The 26,935-nt window shown below is 24.5% G+C and overlaps 5 protein-coding genes and 1 non-coding gene across 9 annotated transcripts in view; 2 read left to right on the forward strand and 4 right to left on the reverse strand.

The window, feature by feature from the left end:
• Positions 1-745: 745 nt before the first annotated feature.
• Positions 746-5,307, reverse strand: LOC122506207 (DNA replication factor Cdt1). 2 transcript variants are annotated; one of them, XM_043618266.1, is made up of 7 exons: positions 5,195-5,307; positions 4,106-4,928; positions 3,773-4,028; positions 3,122-3,458; positions 2,704-2,886; positions 1,733-2,007; positions 746-1,504 (listed from the first exon to the last, which is right to left on the reverse strand). In XM_043618266.1, exons 2-7 carry the CDS (start codon positions 4,849-4,851, stop codon positions 1,139-1,141), a joined length of 2,163 nt encoding a protein of 720 aa, XP_043474201.1. In that variant the 5' UTR covers positions 4,852-4,928; positions 5,195-5,307; the 3' UTR covers positions 746-1,138. The 2 variants fall into 2 exon arrangements, with proteins under 2 accessions (XP_043474201.1, XP_043474202.1); XM_043618267.1 differs by having other exon boundaries at positions 5,274-5,302.
• LOC122506209 (venom dipeptidyl peptidase 4-like) lies at positions 4,655-9,361 on the reverse strand. The gene is made up of 10 exons (XM_043618270.1): positions 9,198-9,361; positions 8,801-8,997; positions 8,523-8,731; positions 8,100-8,376; positions 7,841-7,990; positions 7,191-7,521; positions 6,598-6,879; positions 6,081-6,474; positions 5,756-5,996; positions 4,655-4,755 (listed from the first exon to the last, which is right to left on the reverse strand). The coding sequence occupies exons 2-8, from the start codon at positions 8,923-8,925 to the stop codon at positions 6,184-6,186; spliced, it is 1,665 nt and encodes a 554-aa protein (XP_043474205.1). The 5' UTR covers positions 8,926-8,997; positions 9,198-9,361; the 3' UTR covers positions 4,655-4,755; positions 5,756-5,996; positions 6,081-6,183.
• On the forward strand, positions 5,812-5,884 carry Trnar-ucu. Its single transcript has one exon. It is a non-coding gene; the product is annotated as a tRNA-Arg (tRNA).
• Positions 9,362-9,540: 179 nt separating the features above from the next.
• On the reverse strand, positions 9,541-12,707 carry LOC122506210 (mitochondrial cardiolipin hydrolase). 3 transcript variants are annotated; one of them, XR_006301986.1, is made up of 5 exons: positions 12,619-12,707; positions 12,104-12,347; positions 11,560-11,750; positions 11,002-11,354; positions 9,541-9,725 (listed from the first exon to the last, which is right to left on the reverse strand). XR_006301986.1 is itself a non-coding variant. In XM_043618271.1 (4 exons), the coding sequence occupies exons 2-4, from the start codon at positions 12,319-12,321 to the stop codon at positions 11,092-11,094; spliced, it is 672 nt and encodes a 223-aa protein (XP_043474206.1). In that variant the 5' UTR covers positions 12,322-12,347; positions 12,619-12,706; the 3' UTR covers positions 10,935-11,091. The 3 variants fall into 3 exon arrangements, 1 of the variants encoding a protein (XP_043474206.1); XR_006301985.1 differs by lacking the exon at positions 9,541-9,725 and adding an exon at positions 9,912-9,997; XM_043618271.1 differs by lacking the exon at positions 9,541-9,725 and having other exon boundaries at positions 10,935-11,354; positions 12,619-12,706.
• A 45-nt stretch (positions 12,708-12,752) lies between these two features.
• On the forward strand, positions 12,753-17,456 carry LOC122506208 (THO complex subunit 1). Its single transcript, XM_043618269.1, has 8 exons — positions 12,753-12,908; positions 13,208-13,894; positions 14,000-14,244; positions 14,419-14,721; positions 16,352-16,501; positions 16,596-16,743; positions 16,866-17,096; positions 17,202-17,456. Exons 1-8 carry the CDS (start codon positions 12,873-12,875, stop codon positions 17,355-17,357), a joined length of 1,956 nt encoding a protein of 651 aa, XP_043474204.1. The 5' UTR covers positions 12,753-12,872; the 3' UTR covers positions 17,358-17,456.
• A 3,327-nt stretch (positions 17,457-20,783) lies between these two features.
• LOC122506240 (collagen alpha-1(XVIII) chain) overlaps positions 20,784-26,935 on the reverse strand; it is a 260,714-nt gene continuing 254,562 nt past the window's right edge. Inside the window, exons 20-24 of the mRNA XM_043618315.1 lie at positions 26,218-26,340; positions 25,930-25,944; positions 24,051-24,245; positions 21,679-21,794; positions 20,784-21,479 (exon numbers count right to left, since the gene is read on the reverse strand). Coding sequence (XP_043474250.1) covers positions 21,176-21,479; positions 21,679-21,794; positions 24,051-24,245; positions 25,930-25,944; positions 26,218-26,340 — 753 coding nt within the window. The 3' untranslated portion in view covers positions 20,784-21,175. The remainder of the gene's footprint in view (positions 21,480-21,678; positions 21,795-24,050; positions 24,246-25,929; positions 25,945-26,217; positions 26,341-26,935) is intronic.

The following is a 26,935-nucleotide window of genomic DNA, read 5'->3' on the forward strand; positions in this document are numbered from 1 at the left end:
TACAATTCCATGAACTTCTGAAAACCGTGACACCCGTAATTAAAATAAGACAAATAATTTGTACGATTAGCTCAAAAAATACTAATTTTATATGCTGACTATTCTTAAAATACTGAAAAAATGTGAAAATTATGGACAATCGACTGATTCTAGTAGTTGCGACGGTTGCGACAAAAACAAGGGGACAAACTCTATAAAGTTATAATATTATTACTGGTTTTTCAAATCTACAAACACTTGTGCTAGTGTATATTTTATATTAGAATGCGAATTTTAGTTTAAAATACTTACTAACGCTTTAGAATGTTAATTTTTAATTAAATTATTACGATCTGAACAAACGCGATACTACTTTTTCCGGATCTTTGCGATCAGTAGTGTGAACCCCGTAGAACCAAATTCTCTATAATGCAAGGCGGGAAAATTCAAAAATTTCAAATTCTATGCTTAACATAAAATCTGTTATTAATAATTAAGTTTATAAATAATATTTATTAAATTAACTTTCAACTTTACTAATAATTTATTATTTTTTTAGATTTTTAAAAAATTATATTATTTTATTATTTTTTGAAAATTATTGTATTCTTTTAAATATATTTTTTTTAATTGAAATATATTTTATTTATATTTTTATATTTTATTTCTTTACTTGGGAAATTAAATTGAAAAATTCACAAAATGTACCTATTTTAATTTAAAAAAGAATTATTGAATCTAAAGAAAATATAAATCTTCTACAACGTTAAATGAAAATTATTGTTTATTGATTTCAGTGGAGGTACAAACTTTTTTTTTAAATCTATTGAAAATTCAGTCTCATTCTTAAAAAGGTAAAAATTCTAATTCAAACACATTTTCGAAGTCTTCTACAGATTAATAAAATTCATCGTTTTATATTTTAAACTGAAAAGCAATTAATTATGAGGCACACCAATAAGGCTTGTAAATTTGAAATATTTATAAAATTTCCTAAAAAAAAACTTGTTCAGTTTATCATGCAAATTATTATATTATCTCAAACGATAATACGTTAATTTCAATTAGTTTAGAAAAAATTCTGTAGAATAATTGACTGATAAATTATTTGTTGTTTTTTTTAAGAAGAAAAAGAGACTTAATAATGTTTTCTCTATTATCAAGTTTTCAATTTGTCATTAGCTACGCTCTCCAATTTTTTAATGACTTTAGCCAAATCAATATCTTTCACGAGCTTTAAATAATCGATCATTCTCACGTTTCGAATATTTGCAAATGCTGGCGCAACAGTACACAAAAGACGTATGTGCTCTTCCAATTCGGTTTGTGTTAATTTCATTCTATAGGAATTGTCCAATTTTTGTAGAGTGAATTCTAATGTTAAAACACTTTTCTTTTCAGCTACAAATATATTACGGAGAATTCTAGCAATTTCAGGTAATCTCAAATGCATCGCTGCTGCTTTATCCGCGGCCGGCGACCTTGTCATTGCTTCTAACGCTTTTGCAGCTTGTTTTGCACGAACCTGCAAAAAAATACAAATTTAATTAATTAGTTATTTAAGTAAAATCAAATAATTTCACAAATGCGAGGAAGTTGATTATAAAATAACAAAACTCTAAAAAGTGCTCTTTTTTAAATTATTTTTTTTTAATTTTAATTTTATAATTATTTGTTTTAATTGAATTAAGATTGAAAAATAATTTTAATTCAAATATTTACTTATTATGTATATATTGAAAAATTAACTTACCCTTTCGAGGAGAGCTTTTGGAATTCCTTTCAATGCGGGATTAATATTAGAACTACTGGAGGTTGGAGTTGTAGTTGGAGTTGTGGGTGGTGTATCCACAACCGAAATTTGCACTTTTTTAAAGCCTTCAGCATTCGTCTCACTTTGAATCACGGTATTTGATTTTTCCGTTTTAGACGGCGACGTTTGTGAATTTTTCGTCATTTTTGCATCAGCCAGTCGTTGCAGAGCTTTTTCCATTCGTGTATTGCAATTGAAGAGATTTTTAGCTTTATCTAAAAAATCAAAAACGTAATTTAAAATTTATAGGTAGAAAAGAAAAAAATCGTTAAAAATAGATTAAAAAACGATTCAAAAATAGATAGTAAATTATTAAATAATAGAAAAGAAAACTTAAAAAAAAAATAAGAAATTATTTTAAAATAAACAATAAATTAATAAAATACAAACAAATTATTTAAAAATAGACAATAAAGTATTAAATAAAAAATTATTGAAAAACAGGCAACAAAGTATTAAAAAATAGAAAAATGATAAAAAAAATATAAAACGAACGAAATGAAACTGCCAAAAATGGAAATGCAAAAATCCTACTAATTCTATCGATTCTTTCTTGCTCAGTGAGTTTGGATTCAAATCCATTTACTAAAGTTAACATTATTTTTTCTTGTTTTTTCACACTCTTCTGCCACGTTCTTCTCAATTGACAAGAGACTAATTAAATTCTACGTTTCTTTTCTCCAGACAGGAGGGAAAATTATTTGTCAATTGACATGAAGCTGAAATTAATAAGTTATTGTCACATGGCTTGGAATTTATGCGAACATTTCACTTTTGATTCAATGTTTTCATTACAAAATTTCTTATGCAATTGCAAATACAGTAAACCATGTCATATGGAATTTCTAGGTCACCTCAATTTTTCTTCTCCTCCGTCTCTCAATTTAAAAAAAAAAATAAAATTCACTTACCAAGAACATCTTTAGCAGATGAGGCCTTTTCCACATTTGGTGGTTGTGGTAATTCGGCTTTTTCTATTGCTTTGCAATTTTCAATGTCGAATTCCGGATGCCAGCGAACCAATTTATTCCTTGGTACAACCATTGGAGTTTCTAAATTTTTCAGGAACTCCTCATGTTCGTCCTTAACTTTGTCTGCGAAAGGAAATAATTTTATTAGCATTGAAACAATATTTTCTATCAGTATTCTTGTTTCTTTACTCTCTTACTAATTCTAATATTTCTTCTTCAATTTTAATTAAAGTTAATTACAAATATTTCAAATTATTAAAATTTGTACTAGCATTTTTGTAAATTTTACAATTTATTTGTTATTTGTATTATTTTAAATGTTTAATTGCTATTAAGATGAATTGTAGAAAATATTTACCCAGTAGAATATTGTAGAATTTTCTACGTCTCTCCAGTAGAACACCTGGACTCATACTGACTTCCGAACCGGATTTAAGAACATTATCAGCGTCTGGAGTGTTTCTTCCATTTCGAGATTCAACTAATGGGGTTAATACAAGATCATAAGTTGGCACTTTCGTCGCAGATCCAAAGTTACGAATTTTCTCTTGATTAAATTCATATGCATTGGGATAAATATTTTTTATCTGCGCAATATGATCCAAATTTAAATTGCGGCGAAGTAATTCTTGAACGGCAGGTTTCAACTTTTTGAATGTTATCTTCTCATTTCGATTGAACAGCATAGCTGTAACCTAAAAAAAGGAAAGAGAATTTAATATTAGATAGAAATATTCTTCATAAAATTCAATTAGGTACTTTAAAAATTTTCAAAAAAAATTATTAAAACAAACTCCTCTATTTTCAAGAATATTGAAATAAATTCTTAAAAACAATTCAATAATTTTAAAGAATTTTAATAAAAATCTTGCTAAGAATTAAATTATTTTCAATACAATTTTAAATATATTTTTTTTATGAAAGAATTCAATTATGGAAAAAAATGATGATAAAATTTTTGTACTTTCGTATTTTTCAATTTTTTGAAAAAAGGATGAAAAATACTCACCGTATCAATGCATCGGAAAACTTCTGCGAGGAATCTGTAATTATAAGGCAGTGCCAAAGCGGGAGTTGCACTTTCGGCTAATGATTGATATCTCTGATAAGCGGGTCCCTTGGTTGGACTTCCCTTAACAGGACTTGATGTCGGTTCCTTTGGTTCAAAAAGTAAACGACGTTGGGGACTGGCATTTTTCAGCAACTGTATATTCTTCACAGGACTCAATAGAAGTTTACTCGGTGACCTTGCTGCTTTCGAGGGACTAGAAAAAGAAAATTTATCATTAAATCTATCATTGAAAATAAATAACTAGTGAATAATAGAAAAAAAATGATTTACCTAACAGGAATCTCCAGTTGAATTTTATCGAATCTTTGAATCTGGGGCTTATGATCTGGCAATTGTTTCCTTTCATTTTGCGCCTGCAATTGAGTCAATTTTTCATCGCAATTACGTATTTTATTAATTCTCTCCTTAATTTCAGCGAGTCTTGATGATTGATTAATTCTGTTCTTAATCTCAACGAAACTTAAATCAGTTTTTTCAATTCTTGCCGCTTTTTTCGGAGTAACAGAACCAGCAGCTGGTGCTTCGTCCTGTTCATTTTTCTTCGGTGTCCTGAGATTTCTCGACGAGCTCGAACGCTTCTTGGGACTCAATAAACCCTTCTTTTCGAAAACCACATTTTTATTCGAACTCGTACCATCGATTTTCTTCAAAGATTCACGAATATCAACTTGACCTTCCTCACTCGAAAGTTTTCGTGATCTTGAACGCGTTCTTGTATTCATTCTCGGCGTTTTTGGCGTACCAGGTTTTTGTAGATCGAAAATAATATTTCTAACTGCTGAATTATTTGATTTGACCGAAGGTGACTCGACATCGGTATTTTTATATAAACTCTCATTGGAACATTCTTCTGGCACAATTGTAAGCGAAGTCGATGTTTCTCTATGTGAATCGTAGGATATACTTGAATTTCTTGTTTCCTGATCCAAACATAAAACTTTTGATTTATTACGTATCTCCTCGGAGGCAGCTCGTTTCCTCGTGGTGAAATACGCCGCCACTGAAGGCTGCGACATTTTTTATATACGTGTATATAACAATATCGCAGATTATTTTTTTTAAATGTTGCGAGATCACTGTTCTTTAACAGAAGCTAAAAGTAAAAAAAAAATAAAGTAATGTAAACCAATATGCAATGCAGGTCAGGTGACGAAGAACAAACCCCACTAAATTTCAACAACTCCGTTTACACACGTCCACGCGTCTTCTACTCTAATTTAGCGCGAAAATACTCGGGAAATGATGTCAGCAACACACATCAGCTGAATCGACAAGAATTAAAATTGTGTAAACAATGCTGAACACGAGAATTAATTGCACAATCACAACTATTACATCAATTAAAATTATTTTACTGACGTAAGATTTACTTGTACTTGTAAATCTATATTTTTCACTAATTAAAAAACTTATAAAAATAAGAATTTATAAAATATACAAAAGTTTGCTTGGTTTGCTTCGTTTGCTTCTACACCTAACCTGTATGTTTGTAACGGTCGTTTGACATAACCTGACCTGAAACTTAAGTTCAGTTCACAAAGCCAAAAAATAAAGTACAATTCACACTTGCTATTTTAGTCCAAACATTTTGAATTCAGAAAAAGCGCGCTTTTTTAAATATTCTTTCCTTTTTCCATAAAAAACAAAACTAAAAAATAATCTAATTAATGATTAGTAAAAAAAATTTACATAACAAATATTTTTATTAATTAATGATATTCACTGTGAATGTAAATTCGTTTATTTAAAAAAATAAAAATATATTCCTTTTCCTTATATTTCAGAGATAAAAATTGTGATTATTATAATCAGGGGAATTATCTTTACGCTTGTAGAAATTATTCTTGGAGTGTAGAATAAATTTTAATGAATTTTAGCGAGACACCCAGTGCCCGAGAGGAAGTTTCAGTTTATACGCACCTGGTTTGAGGATAAGCAAAATTGATGATGCGCTCAATGCGATGAGACATCACCAAGTCCCTGTGGCGCAGAGGATAGCGCGTTGGACTTCTAATCCAAAGGTCGTGGGTTCGATCCCCACCAGGGATGACAAAAGCGGGTGACCGTTCTTATTTTTTGTCTTCAATACGCTGAATATGTTAATTAAACTCCTGGACACCTCTTTAACAATAAATCGAAACGAAATTCCTCTTGACGAATACTGAAAATTATTTACTCATAAATATATAATTTATATTTATTGGAATTTTTTTATATATCAAAATAATTATATAATTATACTTACCATATAATTTAAAACTGTTTGGAATTTATTTTAGTAATTTCTTTTCGACAAATACGAATCTTCGTTTTTGAATTTAGAAAAGTAACTTTTCTTCGCAGAGAAATTAATTTTTCTTTGCGAAACAATTTTCAAAGTATTTATCAATATGTTTATACAAATGGAGACGATAATTAGAAATATAATGTCCCTCATCAATATACTGATGATGTTTAAATAGAATTCCATTGTCAGCTAAAGCAATTAGAAAGTTATGCACGTGATATTTGAGAATTTCTTGATCCATTGTTGCACTGTAAATAATAAAGTTCTTATCCCTTAGACCAGAAATTCTCGATGACAAGTTGGCTTTTTCGTAACTGCTTTTTGTGATATTATTATATTTGCCACCAAACATCTGGAAAGAGAAAAATATTTTAATTTTCAAGTTAAGAAATTAAATAATATTTCTGTAACAGAATTTTTTAATAGTTGTCTAATTTAGAAAGAATAATAAATTTCAGAATTGAATGAATTGAACCTTAATTGCAAAATCGTGAGAATAATGTTGCCAAGTAGTGATAGGCGAAACCGCTGCACAGCATTTAAATAAATTATTTCCATCCATGGCCATTATATTAAGTGCAGTGTATCCACCGAAAACCTCTCCATAAACCGCAATCTGATCTGGATCAATGCAATTAAACTTTTCCAAAATATGATTTATCACAAAAATTTGATCCTCAATTTCTAAGGTGCCTATTTCCCTCCAAATTGAATTCGAAGTTTCCAAATTTTTATAACCACTTCCACTTACATCTGCCTATGAATTTAAAATAAATTATGATTCAAAAAGTTTTGAACTTTCAAATGAATGAAATATTTTTTAAATTGTTTTATTAAAAATATTTTAATAAATTACTTATTACAATAAAAATTAGAAAACTGAAATTTTATAATTAATTTTTTCGACTGTGACTCAAAATTATTGTAATAAAAATTCAATTTGAAGAAGAAATAAATAAATTTCGTTCTTTTGAACGTTCTAAACTTTAGGATCATAATTAATACATTATTTTATTTTTTTATTATTAAAAATAAAATATAAGATTAAAAAATTGCAAAAAATTTTACCTCAACAACTATAAAATTTTTGTTTAATATTAATTCCCAAAGCCAGGATATTTGATATTTAGAGGTAACAATTTGTCCTTCTGGTGTTCCGTCCACGTGTAGAAGAAGTTTATATTTCTTCGGACAATTTTTAATTGATGGATGCCAATCTAGTGGTGAATAAATTCTCACTCGTCCAATGAAACCATCTTCAAGATTTAATTCAAATTCATGAACTCTTGGTGTTTTTGTCAAAGAATCCCAATTTCGAACTTCTTCATTTTCGTTTAAATTTAGTAAAACGAAATTTGTTTCCGTGTTCACTATTATTGTCCATGGTACATCTGGTCCCCTATTGGAAAAATATGCAGCATTATTATTTATTTCTATTAATTATTATATTAATTAATAGTTTAAGACGTAAACTAATAATAAATTAATAGTTTAATACATAAATTAATAAAAGTAATAATTAATAATAGTTTTTAAAATTAATTACGTTCGAGTTTATAAATTTTAATCACATGAGGAAAATTTGACTTTAACGAAAATGGTGGTTAAAATTAACAAATCGCCAGTTTCAAAAATTTAAAAAATAGAATTATAGTATTAAATAAATAATAGTATTAAAAAATAGAAAGAAATTAAAATTAAGAGCAAAATATAATTACTTGCAATTGAGAATATAATAATCACCAAGGGAAGACATTTTTACGTCGGCCCAAAGACATTGAGGATGAATTTCACTATTTTTTAAACCACCATCGCTGTTTTCCTCAGGACAAGTAAGACAAATGACAGACTCCATTGAAGACGATTCACTGAATGGATATGAAATTTTAATTTTATAAAAATTTCTGAAAAAAGAATATCAAATGATATAAATATGCTTTTTCGATTATTAACTTTTTAAATCTATTTTTTCGTTACCTTCTGGAAACATTTTTTGTCGGAGTTGCCAGAAAATAGGCAAATAAATCTCCTGTTTTCTCGTCTCGACGAACTTTTAATATTTCATTCACATAGTATTCGCTACTAATTAATGGAGTAAAATTTGTTATTGACGAATTGATATAAACATCTTGAGAATCCTCCACTACTCCATCGTTTGTTGATATTGCCATGTTAAAAGTACTGAATCCTGAAGTTTCATTATGATAAATAAATGGATGCAGAACCCATGGTTTCGAATCTAATTGTATTATTCCTGCACATAATATTCAGAAAAAGGAAAAAAAAATTATTTTACAATTAAATGTAATGTGACTAATTTTATTTAATTAATTTGTTGATTTTGTAACTAAAAGTATTTTTAAAATTGAAGAGAAAAATATAAATTATAACTTTTCTTACCAGAAGCTGGTTTAATGAAGAAACCTTTTTGTTTTGAAGAAAAATAATACGAGTTATTTTTCCCCCGAAGACCATAAAAAACTGTAGATTCATCAGGATAATGAACCGTGTATTCAATTGATTTGTACTCAGATTCATCACGATATGAAGAATAATTAATTTGATCTGCTCGTTTTCGTGTTATTCCAAAGTAAATAATTTCAGGTTTCCTTTTGAAAATTGTTAATTCAATTCTATTGTTAATTTTCAGTAATTTAAAAATTATTTTTGAATCTTACTTTGGATCGTATTCAGAATTTAAATCGTAAGAAGTTCTTGTAATCGGTCTATTATAGACAAAGGTGTTTATTTTCGGATAAAGTAAAACAGTTCCATTTTCCTTGTACAAAATGCCATCAATCATGGAATTACAACTCACGACGCTTCCATCGTGTTCGCAATAATCTTTCTCTTTTGTCGAATCAGATTTTCTTTCCTTTAAACAAGTAAAATTAAAATTAAGTTAATATTAATAATTAATAACACTTTAATAATTTATTAATTAAATTATATAATTATATAATATATAATTTATTAATTGTAATATTTTGATACTTTCAATAATGTTGAATTATCTTTTTTTAAAAATTTTAAAAAATAAAAAAAATTCTGAATATAATTTAGAAAAATCGCTACCTGACTATATTCTACTTGGCAGAATTCCCTAGTTTTATTCGAATCCGTAGAATTTAAAAAGCATTTGAAATGTTTTTCACTTCCATTATCGTTACAAGTATAAAAATACAGATGATTTTGGACAGAAAAAGAAAAATCAGATACAAAATTACCATTTTTTACAATTTTTTCCTCAATGCCGGAACTAAATTTAAATTAAAATTAAAATTTCGAAATATGCTTTGAAAATAGAATTAATTTTTCGTAATTTACAATTTTAAATTAAAGTATAACAATGAATATGGAAAAGAAATACAGAGTAGATGAGAAAATTAAAAATAGCTTACTTAAATTCTTTTATTTTTACTCGATATTTAGGAAGTTGTGTAAAAGATTTCTGAACGTCGAACAAAACAGCTGCATATAATTTATCAGGTGAAATTATTAAATGCTCATCATTAAATGGGGTGTGAAAAAAAAATTTATTTTGACTTGAAGTATCTCTAGTATTTATTCTATTTTTAATCGAAAGCTTTGAATCTTCTTTTACTAAAAAGAAATTAAAAATTAATTAATAATAATCAATTTCAATAAATATTAATATATATTAAACAATATACCATAAAAAAGACAAAAAAGGAAACAAAAAAACAAAAAGGAATAATTTCATAATTATTTATAAAAAATGATAAACATTTATTTTATAAATAATTATTTTCAAAATAACTTTTAAACCTTTTGTTGCATTTAAAATCACAATATTAAGATTTGGATCTCTATAATAAATCTCATCATTGCTTCCATCAATCCATGAAATATTTCTAAAAATAAATAATTTATTATTTATTTACTTTTAATCTAATAATAAATCATTTTGAATCTGTTTTATTTGTAAATAATCAATTGACAGTATTTCTAATTATCAAAATAATAAAAATGATCAAAACAAATTTATAGTCGAACTTGGAATTTTTATGAAGCAGTGAATTGTAATGAATTAGCGAATTAAGTGAAATTTCTTGTCCATCATTTTTTAACTTTTCCGTAATATTCGCTAATCGATTTTTAATACCATTTTTCTCAGAATTTATTTGATTCGCAAAGATAATTAAAATTGAAATCAACAACCCCGCGAAGATAGCCTAGAAATTTTGTTCAATTACCACTGTTATTAAAATTTTAATTTAGAATTAAAACTAGAATAATTTAGATTTCAAAAAACTTGAATATTAATTTTAATTTTTGTTAAATTCAATTAAAGAAAAATTAATTAAAATGAATGTAAACAATACTTAGTTTATAAATTAAGAAAGGAAAAACAATAAACATTATTTTACTCCATAAAAAGACCAAACGACGATTGGTGATAAAATTCGTCGACTTCGAATTGCGTTTTTACAAGAACATCTTTGATTTTCTGTTACATTCATTATTAATTCAATTAAAGAATTAATTTCATTAACTAAATGAAGAAATTATTTTCAGCGTTTACATTTAAAATACTTAAAAGAGAAGAACTTTTCCTAAAAAAAAAATTGCCAGAAGAAAATAATAATTGACTATCGATACAATTTAAAACTACAAAATTTGTTTTTTTATTAAAAAAAAATTCCACAGAAAATGAAAGATAATTCATTTATTAAAAATAATCTTTAATTCTTACTGATTTTTACATTTGGAAAAATAATTAAATTTAAATTAATTATTAATTAAAATAATTAAATTTAATTTAAATAATTTAATATTGTAACAAAAGATTGAAAATATTTTTTCTTAAAGGAAATCTTAAATGCTATGTATGATAAGAAATAGGTATAAAAATTACCCTTTTGAGAATTAAATATAAAATGTTGATTACGTTTTCCAAAACGTAAAGTTTAATGCATAATTATTCTATTTAGTCTTTCTTTCGAGTTCAATAATTCCTTGAGCTCTTGTTTTTGGGGTTTTCAAGTCCATTGGTATTTGGTAAATTATCGAAAATTATCCAAAGTCTTTCGAATTCTTCAGCAAACGGTTTAGCCAAATCCGGTTGATTGGTGATAATAATGTTTTCAAAGTTTCCAAAGAAACCATTTTTTGTCCAATTGGTGCTTCCAGTTATCAGAATTCGCTTGTCAATTACAGCAAATTTATGATGCATATAATAGAAAGACTGCTTAGTACGAAGGCGAATGCCTAAATATTAATTTATATCATATGTTACAAAAATACAAAATTTATAGTAAAATAATGACAAAATACAAAAAAATAAATTGCAAATTAATAATATAATACAAAAACGATAACAACGGTCAATATATTTTTCTTATCAAAATTATCGTTTTGTAACGATTTTTCTAATTTTATGTAGAAATTGTTAAAAATTACAATTTTTATTTACCCAATTTCCGCATTTTGTATATGTGTTCGGTCGACGAAGTATTGTCCGACATATCAGCGTCAGTGATTACTCGCACGGGTACATCTCTGTGAAATACTTCTATAATTGCATCAATTAGAGAAGGATGCGTTAGGAAGTAAACGCACACATCCAAAGAGTGTTTTGCGGATAAAATTGCTTTTCTCAATTCACTGAAAACAAATAGTTTCATAATTTATTTATTTAATAGACGGACCAAGTTAATTATTTAAGAGAAAAAGTTTAAAACTAAAAACCAGGGAGGTCACAAGTTTCAGTTTATCAATTTCCCTGACAGAATTCTTTTTACAGAAAAATATAAAAGTTTACGAAAAATTAGTAAAATTTACAAATTTTAATGATTTCTAAAAATTACAATTATAATCCTTCCTGAATTCAATTATTTTCTACAATTTTCAACTAAACTTCATCTCCAAATCAATTATTTAAAATAATTTTCCGAAAGTTTTTAAAATACATCGAAAAAAGTCGCAATTTTCTTAAACAGTTTTTCTTAATTACTTACTTGATAGTTCGTACCGGGCAATGAATCCTGTTGCAAGGATTCCCAAGCATTAAATGAGTTTTACACATTACAGATTCTTCAGAGGAAAATAATACCAAAGATCTTCCTTTTTTCGTTTGTTGCTCTGACTTGTTTCTATATTTTTTGTACAAACAATAAATAGTATATACCGAACACGTAACACATGTACCGCCGACTAAAAACTTTACTACCGTCATTTTAACTGTTAATAAATCAGAATAACCTGTAAAAAAGAAAAATAACTTGAAGTGCTGCTAGAGAGAGTGTTATTTATATACTTTTGCTACTTCTTTTTAGATACTGAACAACAATTTTTATAGTTATTTTCTATTTTTGTGAATTTTGTTCTTTTTGTTTACAATTCTAAAAGTGAGGTTAGAATTCTCCGACAATTGCCAAATGTTATACTAACACGTCTTTTTATTTCTTAATATAACTTTTGAAATAAAGAGAAATCGTTAGTAACTAGATCAATAAATAGTAAAATTTCTTACCCTTTTTGATATTTATTATTAAATAAAAAAACGAAATTGAAATCAATGAAATAAATTCCTTTTGATCACTTCACTAACAAAGTCCACCACTGTGCGGCGCTACTCAGCGCATGCGCTTTTAACAATAGACTAGCAGACGATAATTGATTTCGGAATGTTGTTATACCTTTGCTATCACTGTCTAAAATTTAAATTTTTTAAATAATAAATAGTGAATAAGTGATAAATTAGTTTAGAAAATTATACCTCCAACTATGGCAATGTTTGAAACATTAAGAAAAGATTACAGCGTAAGTGCATTTCATATATAAACAGGACTTAAAAAACATTTTTCGTTTTTTAGGTTATGTTGACACATTGTTTATTTTTTAATTTTATAATAAATAATTAGTGCTTTTAATATTTATTTACACTATATTTGCAAGAAAGTGCATGTATTTAAAAATGTCATAAACTTTAAAAAGATTTCATGTTCATAACTAGTCGATAATAAGCCCGAATGTTATAGATTATAACAAAACTCGCGAAACCCATTGTTTCGTTATTTTTTTTTTATTGAAAGTCTAATGGAATTAATTATTCTTTTTAGGAGCACTTGCAGCATTCCTTCAAAACCTCAGACACAGCGTCATTTGTGAAAAAATGTACAGATCATTGTATTAATGAATCAGATAGAAAATCAGCGGTTGATCAAGCACTCCGCGATACTCTATTATTAATTTTAGCCGAAAATTCATCAGGAAATGTACAAGCACTCGAGGCGTATATTACATTTTGCATTGAACTATGCCAAAGAGATTTGGCGACAGCAAGTGTTCCTGTAATGTTACTGGGCGATATATTCGATGCAATGACATTGGATCGATGTGAGAGTCTCTTTACATTCGTTGAAAATAATGTCGCCGTATGGAAAGAAGAAATGTTTTTCGGTGCTTGTAAAAATAATCTTCTACGAATGTGTAACGATCTCTTGAGAAGACTCTCACGTTCTCAACAAACTGTATTTTGCGGAAGAATATTACTTTTTCTAGCGAAATTCTTTCCATTCTCTGAACGTTCGGGATTGAATATTGTCAGTGAATTTAATTTAGAAAATCATACTGAATTTGGAACGGAAAAATCAGACGATATTTTAGATCAAATGAATGTTGACGATATGTCCGAGAGTAAAATATCAATTGACTATAATTTATATAGAAAATTTTGGGCTTTACAAGATTTTTTTCGTAATCCAAATCAATGTTATAATAAAATGCATTGGAAAGTTTTCTCAGCGGTAAGAAATTTTTTTTTATCTATTTTAATTTAATTACTTAATTAATTAAATTGAATTAATTTTAAATTCAAATTAACTCACTAATTTTCTATGATTATTTTATAGCACGCTTCAAATGTATTATCAGCGTTCTCTTCATTTAAATTAGAAGAGCAAAGAAGTTGTTTAACAACAGTGAAAGACGATTCGATAATGGAGGGAACTCACAAAGAGACGCATTATTTCGCTAAATATCTCACGAATCAAAAATTACTTGAACTTCAACTTTCTGATACTAATTTTCGAAGATACGTTCTACTTCAGTTTCTTATTTTATTCCAGTACTTGAATAGTACAGTGAAATTTAAATCGTAAGTTAATTTTCAAATAAAATCATTTATATAAAGTCCTGTAATTTATTTAAGATCATTTTAAAAATATTTTTGTTCTGAAAAAATAATAACATAAATCGAAATAAATACAAAATTGTAAAAAAATATGAAAAAAAAATTTTTAATTCAATTTTTTAAAACTAATTTCTCTAGGGAAACACACGAATTGAAAGCCTATCAGGCCGAATGGGTGAAATCGACAACGGATCAAGTTTATTCACTGTTAATTGAAACGCCACCCGATGGTCGAATATTTGCTGAAACTGTTAAACATATTTTGGCTCGTGAGGAGCATTGGAATGCTTGGAAGAATGAAGGTTGTCCGGCATTTAAAAGACCTGCGCCGGAAACAAATGAAGATGACACGAAGGAAACTAGAAAACCAAAAAGATCTCGTAGAAAAATTGGCGATTTTATCAAGGAAGCTCAACTCGTTGGAAAATATCATATGGGAAAGTGAGTAAAATTATGCTACTTCTCATAATAAAAATTAATTATAATTAAATTTTTTTTACAACTATTTTATTAATATTTCTGAAAATAATTCAATTTCTGCGAAATAATTTTATTATTTATGACTATAATTGAATTCCTGACAAAAATTTTATTAAATTTTATGAAAATAATAGAATTTCTGCTAAAAGTTTCGTTACTTATAAAAATAATTGAATTCTAGAGAAGAATTTTATAATAATTTCTAAAAATAATTGAATTTTTGGGAAGAATTTAATTAAAATTTTCAAAAATTATTGAATTCTTTCAACAATATTGAAAATAAATTAATTCCTTTGAAGAATTCTATAATTTATGAAAATAATGGAATTTTTCCGAAAATTCTCTTTCAAAGAATTTGATTAAAAGTTTTGAAAATAATTGATTTTATGCCAAGAATTTTATTACATTGTTTCAAAATAATTGAATTTTTGTGAGGAATTTTTTTATTTATAGAAACAATTCAATTCGTGCGAAGAAATTTATTAATATTTTATTAAATAATAAATAACATTTCATTATTTAACAAGTGGATTTTTTTAATGTTAAATCTGAAATCATTGAAAAATTGGAGTTGATATTTATTCAAAAATTGTATAATTTAATTGAATTTTGCGAATAATTTTTATATTTATCAATTTAATTGAATTATTTCGAGAAATTTTAATAAAATATAATTGTATTCCTCCAAATAATTGTATAATTTATGAAAATAATTCAATTCTTGCGATAAATTTTATTAAAATTCGGAAATTAATTGAATTTCTACGAAGAATTTTATTATGAAGAAAATTGAATTCTTACGAAGAATTTTATTATTCATGAAAATAATTGAATTTTTGCGACGAAATTTATTATTATTTTAGTAAATAATAAATAATACTAATAATTATTAAGTAGATTTTATAAATTTTGATTTTTGAATTATTTATTATTTATGAAAATAATTGAATTCTTGTGAAGAATTTTATTGAAATTTTTGAAAATAAATGAATTTTTGCCAAAAATTTTATTATTTATAAAGATAATTGAACTCTTGTCGAGAATTTGATAAAAATTTTTGAGAATAATTGAATTAATGCAAAAAATCTAGTTATTTATGAAAATAATTGAACTTTTGTCAAGAATTTGATTAAAATTTTCGAAAGTAATTGAATTTATACAAATATTTTATTAAATTTGTTTGAAAATAATTGAATATCTGTAAATAGTTTTGTTATTTATAAAGATACTTGAACTCTTTCAAATAATTGAATTAAATTTTTTGAAAATAATTGAATTTACGCCAAAAATTTTATTATTATTAATTAAAATAATTGAATTCTAGAAAAAAATCTAATTACATTGTTTTAAAATAATTGAATTTCTGCGAAGAATTTTGTTGTTTATGAAAATATTAACAGAAAATAAATAATAAATTAATTAATTAATTGTATTATTATAATTAGAATACTTATAATAATAATTCTTTTTTGTAACCTACTTTTAAAAATAATTCATTATTTCTTCTATTTTGTGGGCAAAAAAATTCTGTAATCTCTGGAATTATTACATAGTTGATTATTAATCTATAATATTCCTTTAAATTTTAAAGTCCCGAGTTGACAAAACTATGGAATCTGTGTCCGAATAATTTGGAAGCCTGCAAATCAAAAGAACGAGACTTTCTACCATCTTTGGAAACTTATTTCGAAGACGCAATTATCGAATTGGATCCAGCTGCAATGGTCGACGAGGAGTACAAGTAATTCAATTTTTATTCTTTTAACGATTCTTTCTAAATTTAAAATTTTCTTTACTAATTTTTTCATTTCCTTTCATTTTTATTTTCATTTCAGAAAAGTAAATGATGGTAATTTCGGTTGGAGAGCATTAAGATTATTAGCTAGACGTAGTCCACATTTTTTCGTACATGGAAATTATCCGATAAATAAACTTCCCGAATATCTGGAGACAATGATTAAGAAAATTGCAAAAGATCGACCGGTGAGTTTTAATGAATTATCAACTTGTAATTTTTTAAGTTTATATCTAAAATTCTCTTTTTATTTTTCTACTTTTAAGTCTAAATAAATTTACAAATTATATTCTTCTTTTTTCTCTTTCAGCAAACTCAAGTTGATATAAAAATCGAAGCTGATGAAACACCACCGCAGTCAGCTGATCAAGAATTCTGTGAGGATGTTTTAAAACAAGAATCTGATCAAACTGACGCTGAAACTTTAGATAAAGTTTCAAAGATAAATAAACTTACCCCGGAAATGATTGAAAAGTTGTCAGAAGCACTGAAAGGCGATTGGAAGAAGTTAGCTACCAAGTTAGGATACAAGGATAATGAGGTGGGCATATTAATTTTTTTCAAAAAACCTAGTTCCGAATTGTTTAAAATTTTCTCTTTGTTTATTGAAGGAAAATTCAATACCTAATAATTATGAATTTTACAGATTAAGTATTTTCAAGGAAAACCAACACAATTTGAACAGTGTAAAACATCACTGGAAATATGGGCCGAAGAAGTTGAGGATGCATCGACAGAAAATCTTGCTGAAATTCTTGAGGAATTAAAATTATTTGAAGCATTGGAAATATTGAAATCGTGATCGAATAAATTCCGGTAATTCCTTTAATTATTTTTTAACAATTTTTTTCGATTGAATTTTGTACAAATATTCATATAAAGAACTTTTATGAAACAATAATTGCATACCTCTTTTTTTCTATTAACGAAACGATCCATTGTCAATAGGGTTGAATCCTAGAATATTGAGAATCTATAAAATTTTAAATAATTTAGAAATTAATAAGAAACATAATTTTATTTTAAAAATAAATGAATACTTGTTAAGTTGTTTTAATATCCGAATACAAAATGTTTGCTCCATTTTTTTATTTAAAAAACAATAAAGTTTACAAATAATACAAAATTTTAAACGAAAACGTTTTTTTTTCTTCTAAACATATATAACGAAATAATTGATTCACATTTCAGCACACAATAATACATTTTCTCGTTTTTTATATATATATATATTTATAATTTCACAGGCGAAATAAATCATCGTTCTATATATGCGCAGAGATTAGAAGAAAGATTAATTCTCGTTCATAAGATAATTTTTAGTTAAATTTTGATAAAAATTTGGCAATTTCTTCTTTATGAAATTATTTTTCAAGAAGAATTTATTATTTCTGAATTTGTGTAAAATTTAATTTTCTATTTTAAATTCGACAGCAAGTCTCTTTTAATCTCTGCTCTAATTGTAATAAATTAGACTAAATATTATTGATATTAATTAATATCTCCAAGTTGTAGACATTGACTTAGATTCAGTTTACGTTCAATGTAAATCTGCGGTATGAAATTCGACGTGAATAGACATTAAATAATCTGAGAGTTTATTAGCGTTTGCATTATTTTAAAAATGCATTTTTTATAATCTCAGATGTAAACTTGACATATTATCACCTTGAGAATGGCAGTCAAAGCTGTTTTAGAATCGAAATTTAATTTTGTTTTCTCTTTCCTTTACTTGATAGTTTGTTTTCATTTCTGTAATATATTGAAACTTGCTTACTTTAATCATTTTTATTTCTTCTAAAATAAAGTAATTAAATAATAATTATAATAATAAAATAAGTAAATACTGTGTTAATAAGAATTTATTATAATAAGCTGTCAAGAATTTATCTTCTACTAAAGTTAGTATTTTAATAATTATTCATTTTAATAATTATATTATTAATAAATTATTAAAGTTCAAAATAAATTAAAAAATTAAATTTTTATAAGTAATTCTTTCATTTTTATTAGAAATTAGTCTTGGTCTTAAATTCAATCGTTAATTTTATTAATTGTGATTATGTAAAAACTTTTTTATTTACTAATTATCAAATATGAAATTATTGAAATTTTTGTTCTAATAATTCTAATAATTTTTGTGCATAGAAAAACAATTCAAGAATTTAATTTATTTAAAATTAATGGAAATTTATTAAAATAAAAATTACAATACCGAAAAAGATCATATTATAATTATAATTTATAAATAAAGTAAGCAAGTTTATAAATCTGTCGCATTTGAGTATTTTTTATTTTTGAACTTGGATAAATGGACTAGAATGCAAAAGCAAAAATAAAATTGATGACTTATATATCTAAAAGATTTGATTGAATATTATTGACAGCAATTCTCTCATATCCACACGACAAAATTTACTTTGTACTTTTTTATTTAAAAATTTCAATGACTTCAACATTTATTTTGAGGAGTTTTTTTTTCTAATCGATTTATTTGAGAATTTATTTCTGCAAAAAATTACACTGATTTAGAATTTAATGATATGATTTTTATCGTGCAGAGATGAAAAAAAGTAATTATTATAAAAATCAATTTCGTTGCAATTCAGTTTTCTTTTTTTTTTTTTTGGTAAAATTGGAAAAATCGCAGTTTAAAAGTTTAATTCTCTTTTTCTTATTCGTCGGTATTGGATACTGGTTGTTGAAATCGATGTGCCTTCTTAAATTCTAACATACACATTCATGTATTTACTAATGTAAATGCATTGATATGGATACAATCTTTTTTTAAAGTTACTTAAATTTTAGAGCTGTGTTTTTATGTTCTAGGCAGTAAATTACGACTTGTACAAGTTTATTTGTCTTAAAACTTTTTAAGATACATGATAAGTATTAGACGCGTACAATGATTTCTGAAATATGACACGATTCAAATTTTACCAACAAATATGATCCTTACTTTTGAAAAAAAAAATTATCTTAAATATAAAAGAAAAATAATTTCTTTAATTTTCGAAATTGAATTTTTTATTATTTATTTTATTGATTTTTGAAAAAATTATCCTAAAAATAAAAGTAAAACAATTTCTTCCTTTCTCATCGAAATTGAATTTTTTTATATCCTAAAGACAATTCATAAACTAATTTTCACAATTTTTTTTTCAAAAAAATTATTTTAGCAAAAAAAGAATAGAAAATTTTTTTTAATTATATCTATTAAAATTTATAAAACGAATAACAAATACAAAAATAAGGATCATCATCGCAATAAATCAGTCTTTTACGATAAAATTGAAGTATTAAATAGCTCAATTTTTTTCTTCTCGTAAGAAATCCGATTATGAAAATTAAAAGTTTTAAAAAAAAAAATTAATTAGCTGAAAATTGTATAATAGTATTGGATTTTTTTTATCTCGATCGCTTCTCAAGACAGTTTTTTTTGCACTATAGAGAAACTGATCTCGAAACTTTAATATGAGATGACTCATAACTTTTTTCATAAAAATTTGAAAAAAAACTTTTTCTCCTTTGAAATCCAGAACTGAGTCTTCAATTAATAGAAATCAGTGAATACTGCATTGATTTTCTTTCACCGGAGGCGGAAAATTACAAAAACAGTATAAAAAAAATGTTCTCTTTTGTAATTACTATACGTAAATTTTGTATAAAAAAAGCATAAAAAACTCTGCTGAAAAAAAATTCGATTCTAAAATAATAAATTAAAATATATTCAAGTTTTGAAAATATTAAATTTAAATTGAAATTTAATTTAAATAAATTAAATTTAAATTAAATTTCTAGATTAATTGGAAATAATTTTAATTTGAAAATAGTTTTTGAATAATAAATATTAAATGAAATATTAAATGTTGTAAATATTAAATTGTTAAATATTAAATATTATTAATATTAAATTGTTTAATTGTTTGTAAATATTAAATTGAAATTGAAATTGAAATTAAATTGAAATTAGATTTAAATTAAGTTTAGATAAATTAAATTTAAATTAAATTTCTAGATTAATTGGAAATAATTTTAATTTGAAAATAGTTTTCGAATAATAAATTGAAATATATTTAATTTCGAGTTATTATATTATAGAATAAATTAAATCACTAATTAAAGTAATCTAAGATATAAATAATAATTTGAAAATATTCTTAAATAAACTCTTTAAATAATCTGCTAGTATTAAAGCATTTTATAATAAAAAGTAAATATTAGGGTTTAATTAAAAAATTAATAATTAATAAATAAATAAATCTGTATAAATAATATTAAAATTCTCTTTTCTGGATACTTTTTTAAAACTGAAATACTTTAATTTAAATAAAATATCTCTAATGAAAAATGATTATGAGATGATTGAAAAAATAGGGAAAAAAATTAAAAGCATGATGTATGAAGTGTCCACACCATAAGACGACATTTACCTGATTTTTAATGATGCTGCGATCGCTTATATAGATATGTATCAGTCAAAGATATGCATCGACGGGATCAAATTTGTCGTCTGTGATTATACTTCGACTTCTTTTGTTTCTTTTTTGGCTTGTTATGTACAAAGAGTTTTCATCATTTTTTTTTGTTCTCTTTCTCTCTTTACGTATATTAGGTAAATCAATTGTTCATAACTTGCTCTAAATGTTTTTGATATTCAAATTCCGATAGTTCGTCATCATAGTCAAATTCAAAGAGATCGTCGGAACGTTTTCGTCGCCGCGCAATTTCACTGGTGACTTCTATGCAGAGCAGTGCGAATTTTTTGTCACACGAGTAACGAATTTGTTCCAGTAAACGTCCACCAGTTAATGGAGATCCAAGACCGAAACGATCGGAGCTACTCGAGTGCCAAGCGTCGCAGTAGGTGTCCATTGCACGATCACCGAGTGTATGAGAACCGTGCCAAGTCACTTTGTCCGGCCTGAAATTTAAAAGAAAAAAAGGATAAAAGAAAATATAAAATATATTAAAATATAAGAATTAAAAAAAAAGAGAAAAAAAAATAAACTTTCTTGTCAAGTTGAAATTTACATCAAGTTATTTAAATTTACGGACCAAAAAAAAGAATCAAAGAAACGAAGATAAATTATAAACAATTTCAAAATAATGTTAGAAATTACCAGGCGAAATCGGTGAGAATATTTTTTCCATTGAAGCTGTAAATTCGTGGATTCTGGGAGAAATAGGCTCCATTTCCGTTAAACATTTCCTTCCATGAGTTGAAAAGAACGTCTCCCTGAAATTTTATTTTATTTGTTACATTCATGATAAAAATAATTATTTCTATATTATTGTAATTTTTAATTTTTCTTACTCTAATGATTAATTATGATTAGATTTTGATTAATAATTACTAGCTAATATTAGGCACGAAACACTGTATTTAATTTATTATTTCATTATTATTATTATGTAAATTTCAAATTTTTTTATTTTCAAATATCAACTTCAATTTTTTAATGGTTTCAAATTAAAAAATCAAAATTTAATAAAATTCAGTTATTTTTCAAAATTTGAATTAAATTCGTCGCAAGAATTCAATTATTTTCATAAATTATACAATTAATTTAGAGAAATTCCATTATTTTTAAAACGATTTTAATAAAATTCTTTGCAAAAATTCAATCTTTTTAGAAATAATAGAATTAATTGACAAATTCAAATATTTTCATAAATAATAAAATTCTACTGCGGAATTTAATTATTTTCAATAAGATTTTAATAAAATTCTTTGCAAGAATTCAATCTTTTAAAATTAATGGAATTAATCGACGAATTCAAATATTTTCATAAATAATAAAATTCTCCTGATGAATTTAATTTTTTTTAATACGATTTTTATAAAATTCATTGTAAGAATTCAATCTTTTTAGAAATTATAAAATTAATTGACAAATTCAAATATTTTCATAAATAATAAAAGTCTGCTGAGGAATTTAATTATTTTCAATATAATCTAATTAAATACGAGGAAGGAATTGAATTATTTTTAAAAATTTCAAAAAAATTCTTCAAAAACAATTTTATTATTTTAAAAAAATTTAATAAAATTCTTGATTCGATTATTTTCGATTATTTCATAAAATTCGATTATTTTCATAAATAATGAGTTCAATTATTTTCAACAGAAATTTCAAAAAATTTCTAGGTAGAAAGAATTCAATTATTTTCAAAATTTTTGATAATAATTCTTTAGAAGAATTCAATTAATTCCAGTACAATAGTAATTAAATTCCTTGTAAGTATTTAATTATTTGAAAATGTTTTTAATAAAATTGTTCTAAACATTTCAGTTCTTTTCAAAATTTTTTTAAAAATTCTCTGCAAGAATTATTAAATTATTAAAAATCTTTAAAAATAATCTTTCAAAATTAACAAAAATCCATTTTTAAACCCAAAATTATAGAAAATAATGCAATTTTTTATCATTTTTCTTTGAGAAAATATTTTTTCCAAAATTTATTCTCTGAATAAGTAAACAATGAATTTCTGCACCTAATAAATGTTCACATTTTTTTTTCCGTGACGATTAAAAATGAAGAATTTTTTTTTGTCATTTATTTCCTTATTTTTTTCAATTGTTAAACAATAAAAATATCAAAAACATTTCAGGAAGAGAATAATTGATACGAGAATATAATTGATATGCAAACAATAATGGGAAATTGAATTAAACCGTTATACAAATTAAATTTTTCACTTTAAACAAAGATATTTCAGTGGACAACGATATTAATATTGAAAGCACAAACTTTTACTAATTGAGAATAGATTTTTGTTTTTTTTTTCTGTTTTATTTATTTTTACATTTTAATGTAATTTTCCATATAAACCATATATAGAAGTAAAATGTATTTATTTGAGGACTCGTGTGTGACAATTGAGGCAGTGTTTTTAATTAGAAAAAGCCACAGGTATTTTATATTATTCAACTGTATATATATATATATATAGAATAAATCGATTCAAACTCAACGACCTGTACGCTAAAGTTTCATTTCACTAATCAAATTACGACACACCTGATGCCAGATTTATAGTCAAATGAAGTATTATTCTCTTTTCCCTCCCTTTGTTGAGGAACAAAGCAAAATCTGAATATCTCTTGTAATAATTGAATGAATAGTATCCGTATTATCAATATATTTATATATATTTAAATTTCTCTCTCAATTTATTTCATCAATATTAGTGTAATGTACCGATATAATATAATCGTGTTATACCAATTTTCAAAATTAAAAAAGCTATTCAAGTGATTTTAGAATGAAATTGTTTTTCTGCATAATGTACAGAGAAAAATTTTTAATTTTTATTCTTAAAGCGGTAAAATTAAATAATTTACTTCTGTATTTTTTGTATTTACTCTTTTTTTCAAATTTTTAAAAATTCGAAAATTCTAATTATTTAAGAAGAAAATAATATTTTTATTCACAAAAGGAATTTTATTTTTTAATCGATATATAAAGCGGAATAATTTATTATTACGTACCTTGATATTTACAATGGGGAGATCTCTATCGCCTAGTCTAACTATACTGTCAACATTCTGAACTCTCGAGCTAAGAAAAGCACGGAAAGTGCCTCTTAAGCCTGCTCGTTTTGCTTGTCGATAACAAGTGAAATCAGCTCCACGAACCCCATGCATATCTCCAGTAAAAGGCTCATTTAAAGCTGCCATTCGTAGCTGAAAATAAATACCACTTTTTTACAATTTAAAGCTCTACCATAATATTCTTATCTCAATTGTTCTTTTTAAATATGGAAATAAATATATATAAGTAATAAATTCAGACCTCGGATATTATCACTTTTTCGATTTTTTCCGACTATTTTCAAATAATGCGATTTTTATCCTGTTATATATTAAAAAATTGCGACTTTTTCGACTTTTCTTTCAAATTTTGCAACAAAAATCAAAATACCACATTTTTAGTATAAAATGCAATTTATTTCGATTTTTATAGTGTGAAAAGTATAACTTATAGACAAATCTTTGAAAAGTTATCTTTGAATAATTTTTCTAATTAAATTTTTCAAATATTAAAATTCAAATATAAAAATTCAAATTAAAGAGATTTTAAATAATTGAAATTTTTTAAAATTTAATTCAAAATAAATCATTTATTTTTATTACCTACAATTTTTAAAAATTAACTTTTAAAGAAATTTAATTGAAAATTTTGGAAATAATTGAATTCTCAAAAATTTTAATGAAAAATCTTCAAGTGTTTAGAATCATTTTTAACATTTTGGAGAAAATAATCAAATTGGAAATTTTTAATTAAAATTCATCAAAAAATTAATTAGTTTTTTTTAAATTATACAAAAATTCTTTTTAGAAATTAAATTAATATTCGAAAAATTACATTACAATATTTATAAGAAACTAATTCTTCGAATTGGTTTATCATAATTTTTAAGATTCAATTAACTTCGAACAAATTAAATTAAAATTTACTTTTTTAGACTTATTAAAATTCTTCAAAAATTTGATTATTTTTTTATATTTTTTAAAAACTCAATTATTTTAAAAAGATTTTATCAAATTTTAATTATTTTGCAAAAATTTTATCAAATTTCAATTATTTTTCAAAGATTTCATCAAATTTCAATTATTTCTTAAAACATTCTGCCAAATTTCAATTGAATTTTTGTATTGAAATAATTGAATTCTCGAGAGAATTTTCGTAAAATTATTAAAAATTAATATAGATAATTGATTTAGAGATGAAGTTTAGTTCAAAATTTTTAAAAATTAATAAATTTCAGAAGTTTAGATTTTTAAAATTTTATTTCCCGTGAAAAAAGCAATGTGAAGTATTTAAATATTTATTTTGCAAATTTTTCGAGGTTTGATTAATTGAATTTAGAAATCAGTGAAGAATCAAGGAAATACAAAATAAAAATTTTTGTGACAGCACTGAATTAAATAAACGACTTTTTTTCTATTTTTAATCGACAATAGCGTTTTTTTGGTCTCGTTAAAGTCGATCCGAGGCCTGTAATAATTTTAAAAATTACGCATACAATTTTTCTGTTAAATTTGAACGATCGATAATATTAAAAATATTTCATTGTTACTAAAATATAAAATAAATTAAATTAAAATTTCCTATATTGAATAAATTCTCTTTTATTCATTCCATCGATCAAATTGTCCTTTAATTATGTATTTCGCACGAATCACATTCGTTGTCAAAGTATAAAATTTAGTTAATAATTCCATCAATTCATTATAAGTGAAATATAAAATAAAATAAAATTCCAATTTCCTAAATTAAATAAATTCCCTTTTATTCATTCGATCGATCAAATTATTTATCAAATGCGCCCTTAATTATGTTTTTCATTAGTCAAAAAAATCTTACCATTCGTGGATACCACTGAGCATGTAGAAAAAGAAAAAAAGACAATCAGTTGAATTTTTTTTCTACATTTTAGTAAAATTTTCAAGATAAATTTCTGATAAATATTAACGATGGTAAAAATAGCAAATAAATTTTTAAAAGTAGGTAATGTATATAGAAACTTTGTTTCGAGGAATTTAAAATAAAGATTTTCTGTTGTTTCAATTTTCAGTATCTGTCACTGATTTAAAATACAATAAAACATTATTTGCTGTATTGACGATAAAATAGAATGAAAATAAAACTTACTCCTGTTCCGTCAGCTTTTATTGGAATTTGATTGATAAGATTTGACGCTTCAAATGGTGGATTTGCAGGTGGTGGAACGGTTGTCGGAGGTGCTGGCGTTGTGATAGGTAGAAGAGAACCAAGCTGAAAAATTTTTAAAAAAAGAAATAAAAATTTTGTGTAACATTTAAATTCTCTATCAATTGGATTTATTATTCTAAGGAAATATTTGGATTTTAATTTATAGAAAATATTCTGTTTTAAATTTAAAAAAATAAAATTTTAACTAAATTGATCAATTTGATTCGAATCAAATTAAAATTTAATAAACAACACTAAATATTTGTAGAGAAAAAATATTTTGTTCATTTGAACGTTAAAAAAATTAGGGAAATATTTTCGATATTCAAATGGAGGAAATATGTTTTATTAAAAATATTTTCACAAATTACTTATAAGAATAAAAATTGTAAATTGTAAATTGTAAATATTTGAAGAATTATGACAAATATCTTTAGTGACGCAAAATTATTGTATGTAATAAAAATTCAATTTCAGGAGGAAATAAATAAATTTCGTTCAGAACTTTAGAAGCATTTTTTCTAAAAAAAAACTATTTTTATCCTTCAATGGAAGTTCATTTTTTATTTAAAAAAAAGTTATTTTAAGCTCGATATGAATTTTTTTCAATAAAAAGAAAAAAGAACTATAAAAAAATAATTTTTATATATGTAATTTA

This window comes from Leptopilina heterotoma, unplaced genomic scaffold, assembly GCF_015476425.1.
Source record: "Leptopilina heterotoma isolate Lh14 unplaced genomic scaffold, ASM1547642v1 Lhet_4, whole genome shotgun sequence".
NCBI classification, from domain to species: domain Eukaryota; kingdom Metazoa; phylum Arthropoda; class Insecta; order Hymenoptera; family Figitidae; genus Leptopilina; species Leptopilina heterotoma.

Excerpts from the sequence above, each read along its gene's own strand:
- LOC122506207 (XM_043618266.1), bottom strand. The coding sequence starts at position 4,851 with ATGTCGCAGCCTTCAGTGGCGGCGTATTTCACCACGAGGAAACGAGCT. Across the intron at positions 4,029-4,105 it reads CAACTGGAGATTCCTGTTAG|TCCCTCGAAAGCAGCAAGGT; the intron begins GTAAATCATTTT and ends TTCTTTTTCTAG. Across the intron at positions 2,887-3,121 it reads ATTCTACAATATTCTACTGG|ACAAAGTTAAGGACGAACAT; the intron begins GTAAATATTTTC and ends TTCCTTTCGCAG.
- LOC122506209 (XM_043618270.1), bottom strand. The coding sequence starts at position 8,925 with ATGATTGATGGCATTTTGTACAAGGAAAATGGAACTGTTTTACTTTAT. Across the intron at positions 8,377-8,522 it reads CTTCATTAAACCAGCTTCTG|GAATAATACAATTAGATTCG; the intron begins GTAAGAAAAGTT and ends TATTATGTGCAG. Across the intron at positions 6,475-6,597 it reads CTCACGATTTTGCAATTAAG|ATGTTTGGTGGCAAATATAA; the intron begins GTTCAATTCATT and ends TTCTCTTTCCAG.
- LOC122506210 (XM_043618271.1), bottom strand. The coding sequence starts at position 12,321 with ATGACGGTAGTAAAGTTTTTAGTCGGCGGTACATGTGTTACGTGTTCG. Across the intron at positions 11,751-12,103 it reads TGCCCGGTACGAACTATCAA|TGAATTGAGAAAAGCAATTT; the intron begins GTAAGTAATTAA and ends ATTTGTTTTCAG. Across the intron at positions 11,355-11,559 it reads ATACAAAATGCGGAAATTGG|GCATTCGCCTTCGTACTAAG; the intron begins GTAAATAAAAAT and ends ATTAATATTTAG.
- LOC122506208 (XM_043618269.1), top strand. The coding sequence starts at position 12,873 with ATGGCAATGTTTGAAACATTAAGAAAAGATTACAGC. Across the intron at positions 14,245-14,418 it reads AGTACAGTGAAATTTAAATC|GGAAACACACGAATTGAAAG; the intron begins GTAAGTTAATTT and ends TAATTTCTCTAG. Across the intron at positions 14,722-16,351 it reads GGAAAATATCATATGGGAAA|TCCCGAGTTGACAAAACTAT; the intron begins GTGAGTAAAATT and ends TAAATTTTAAAG.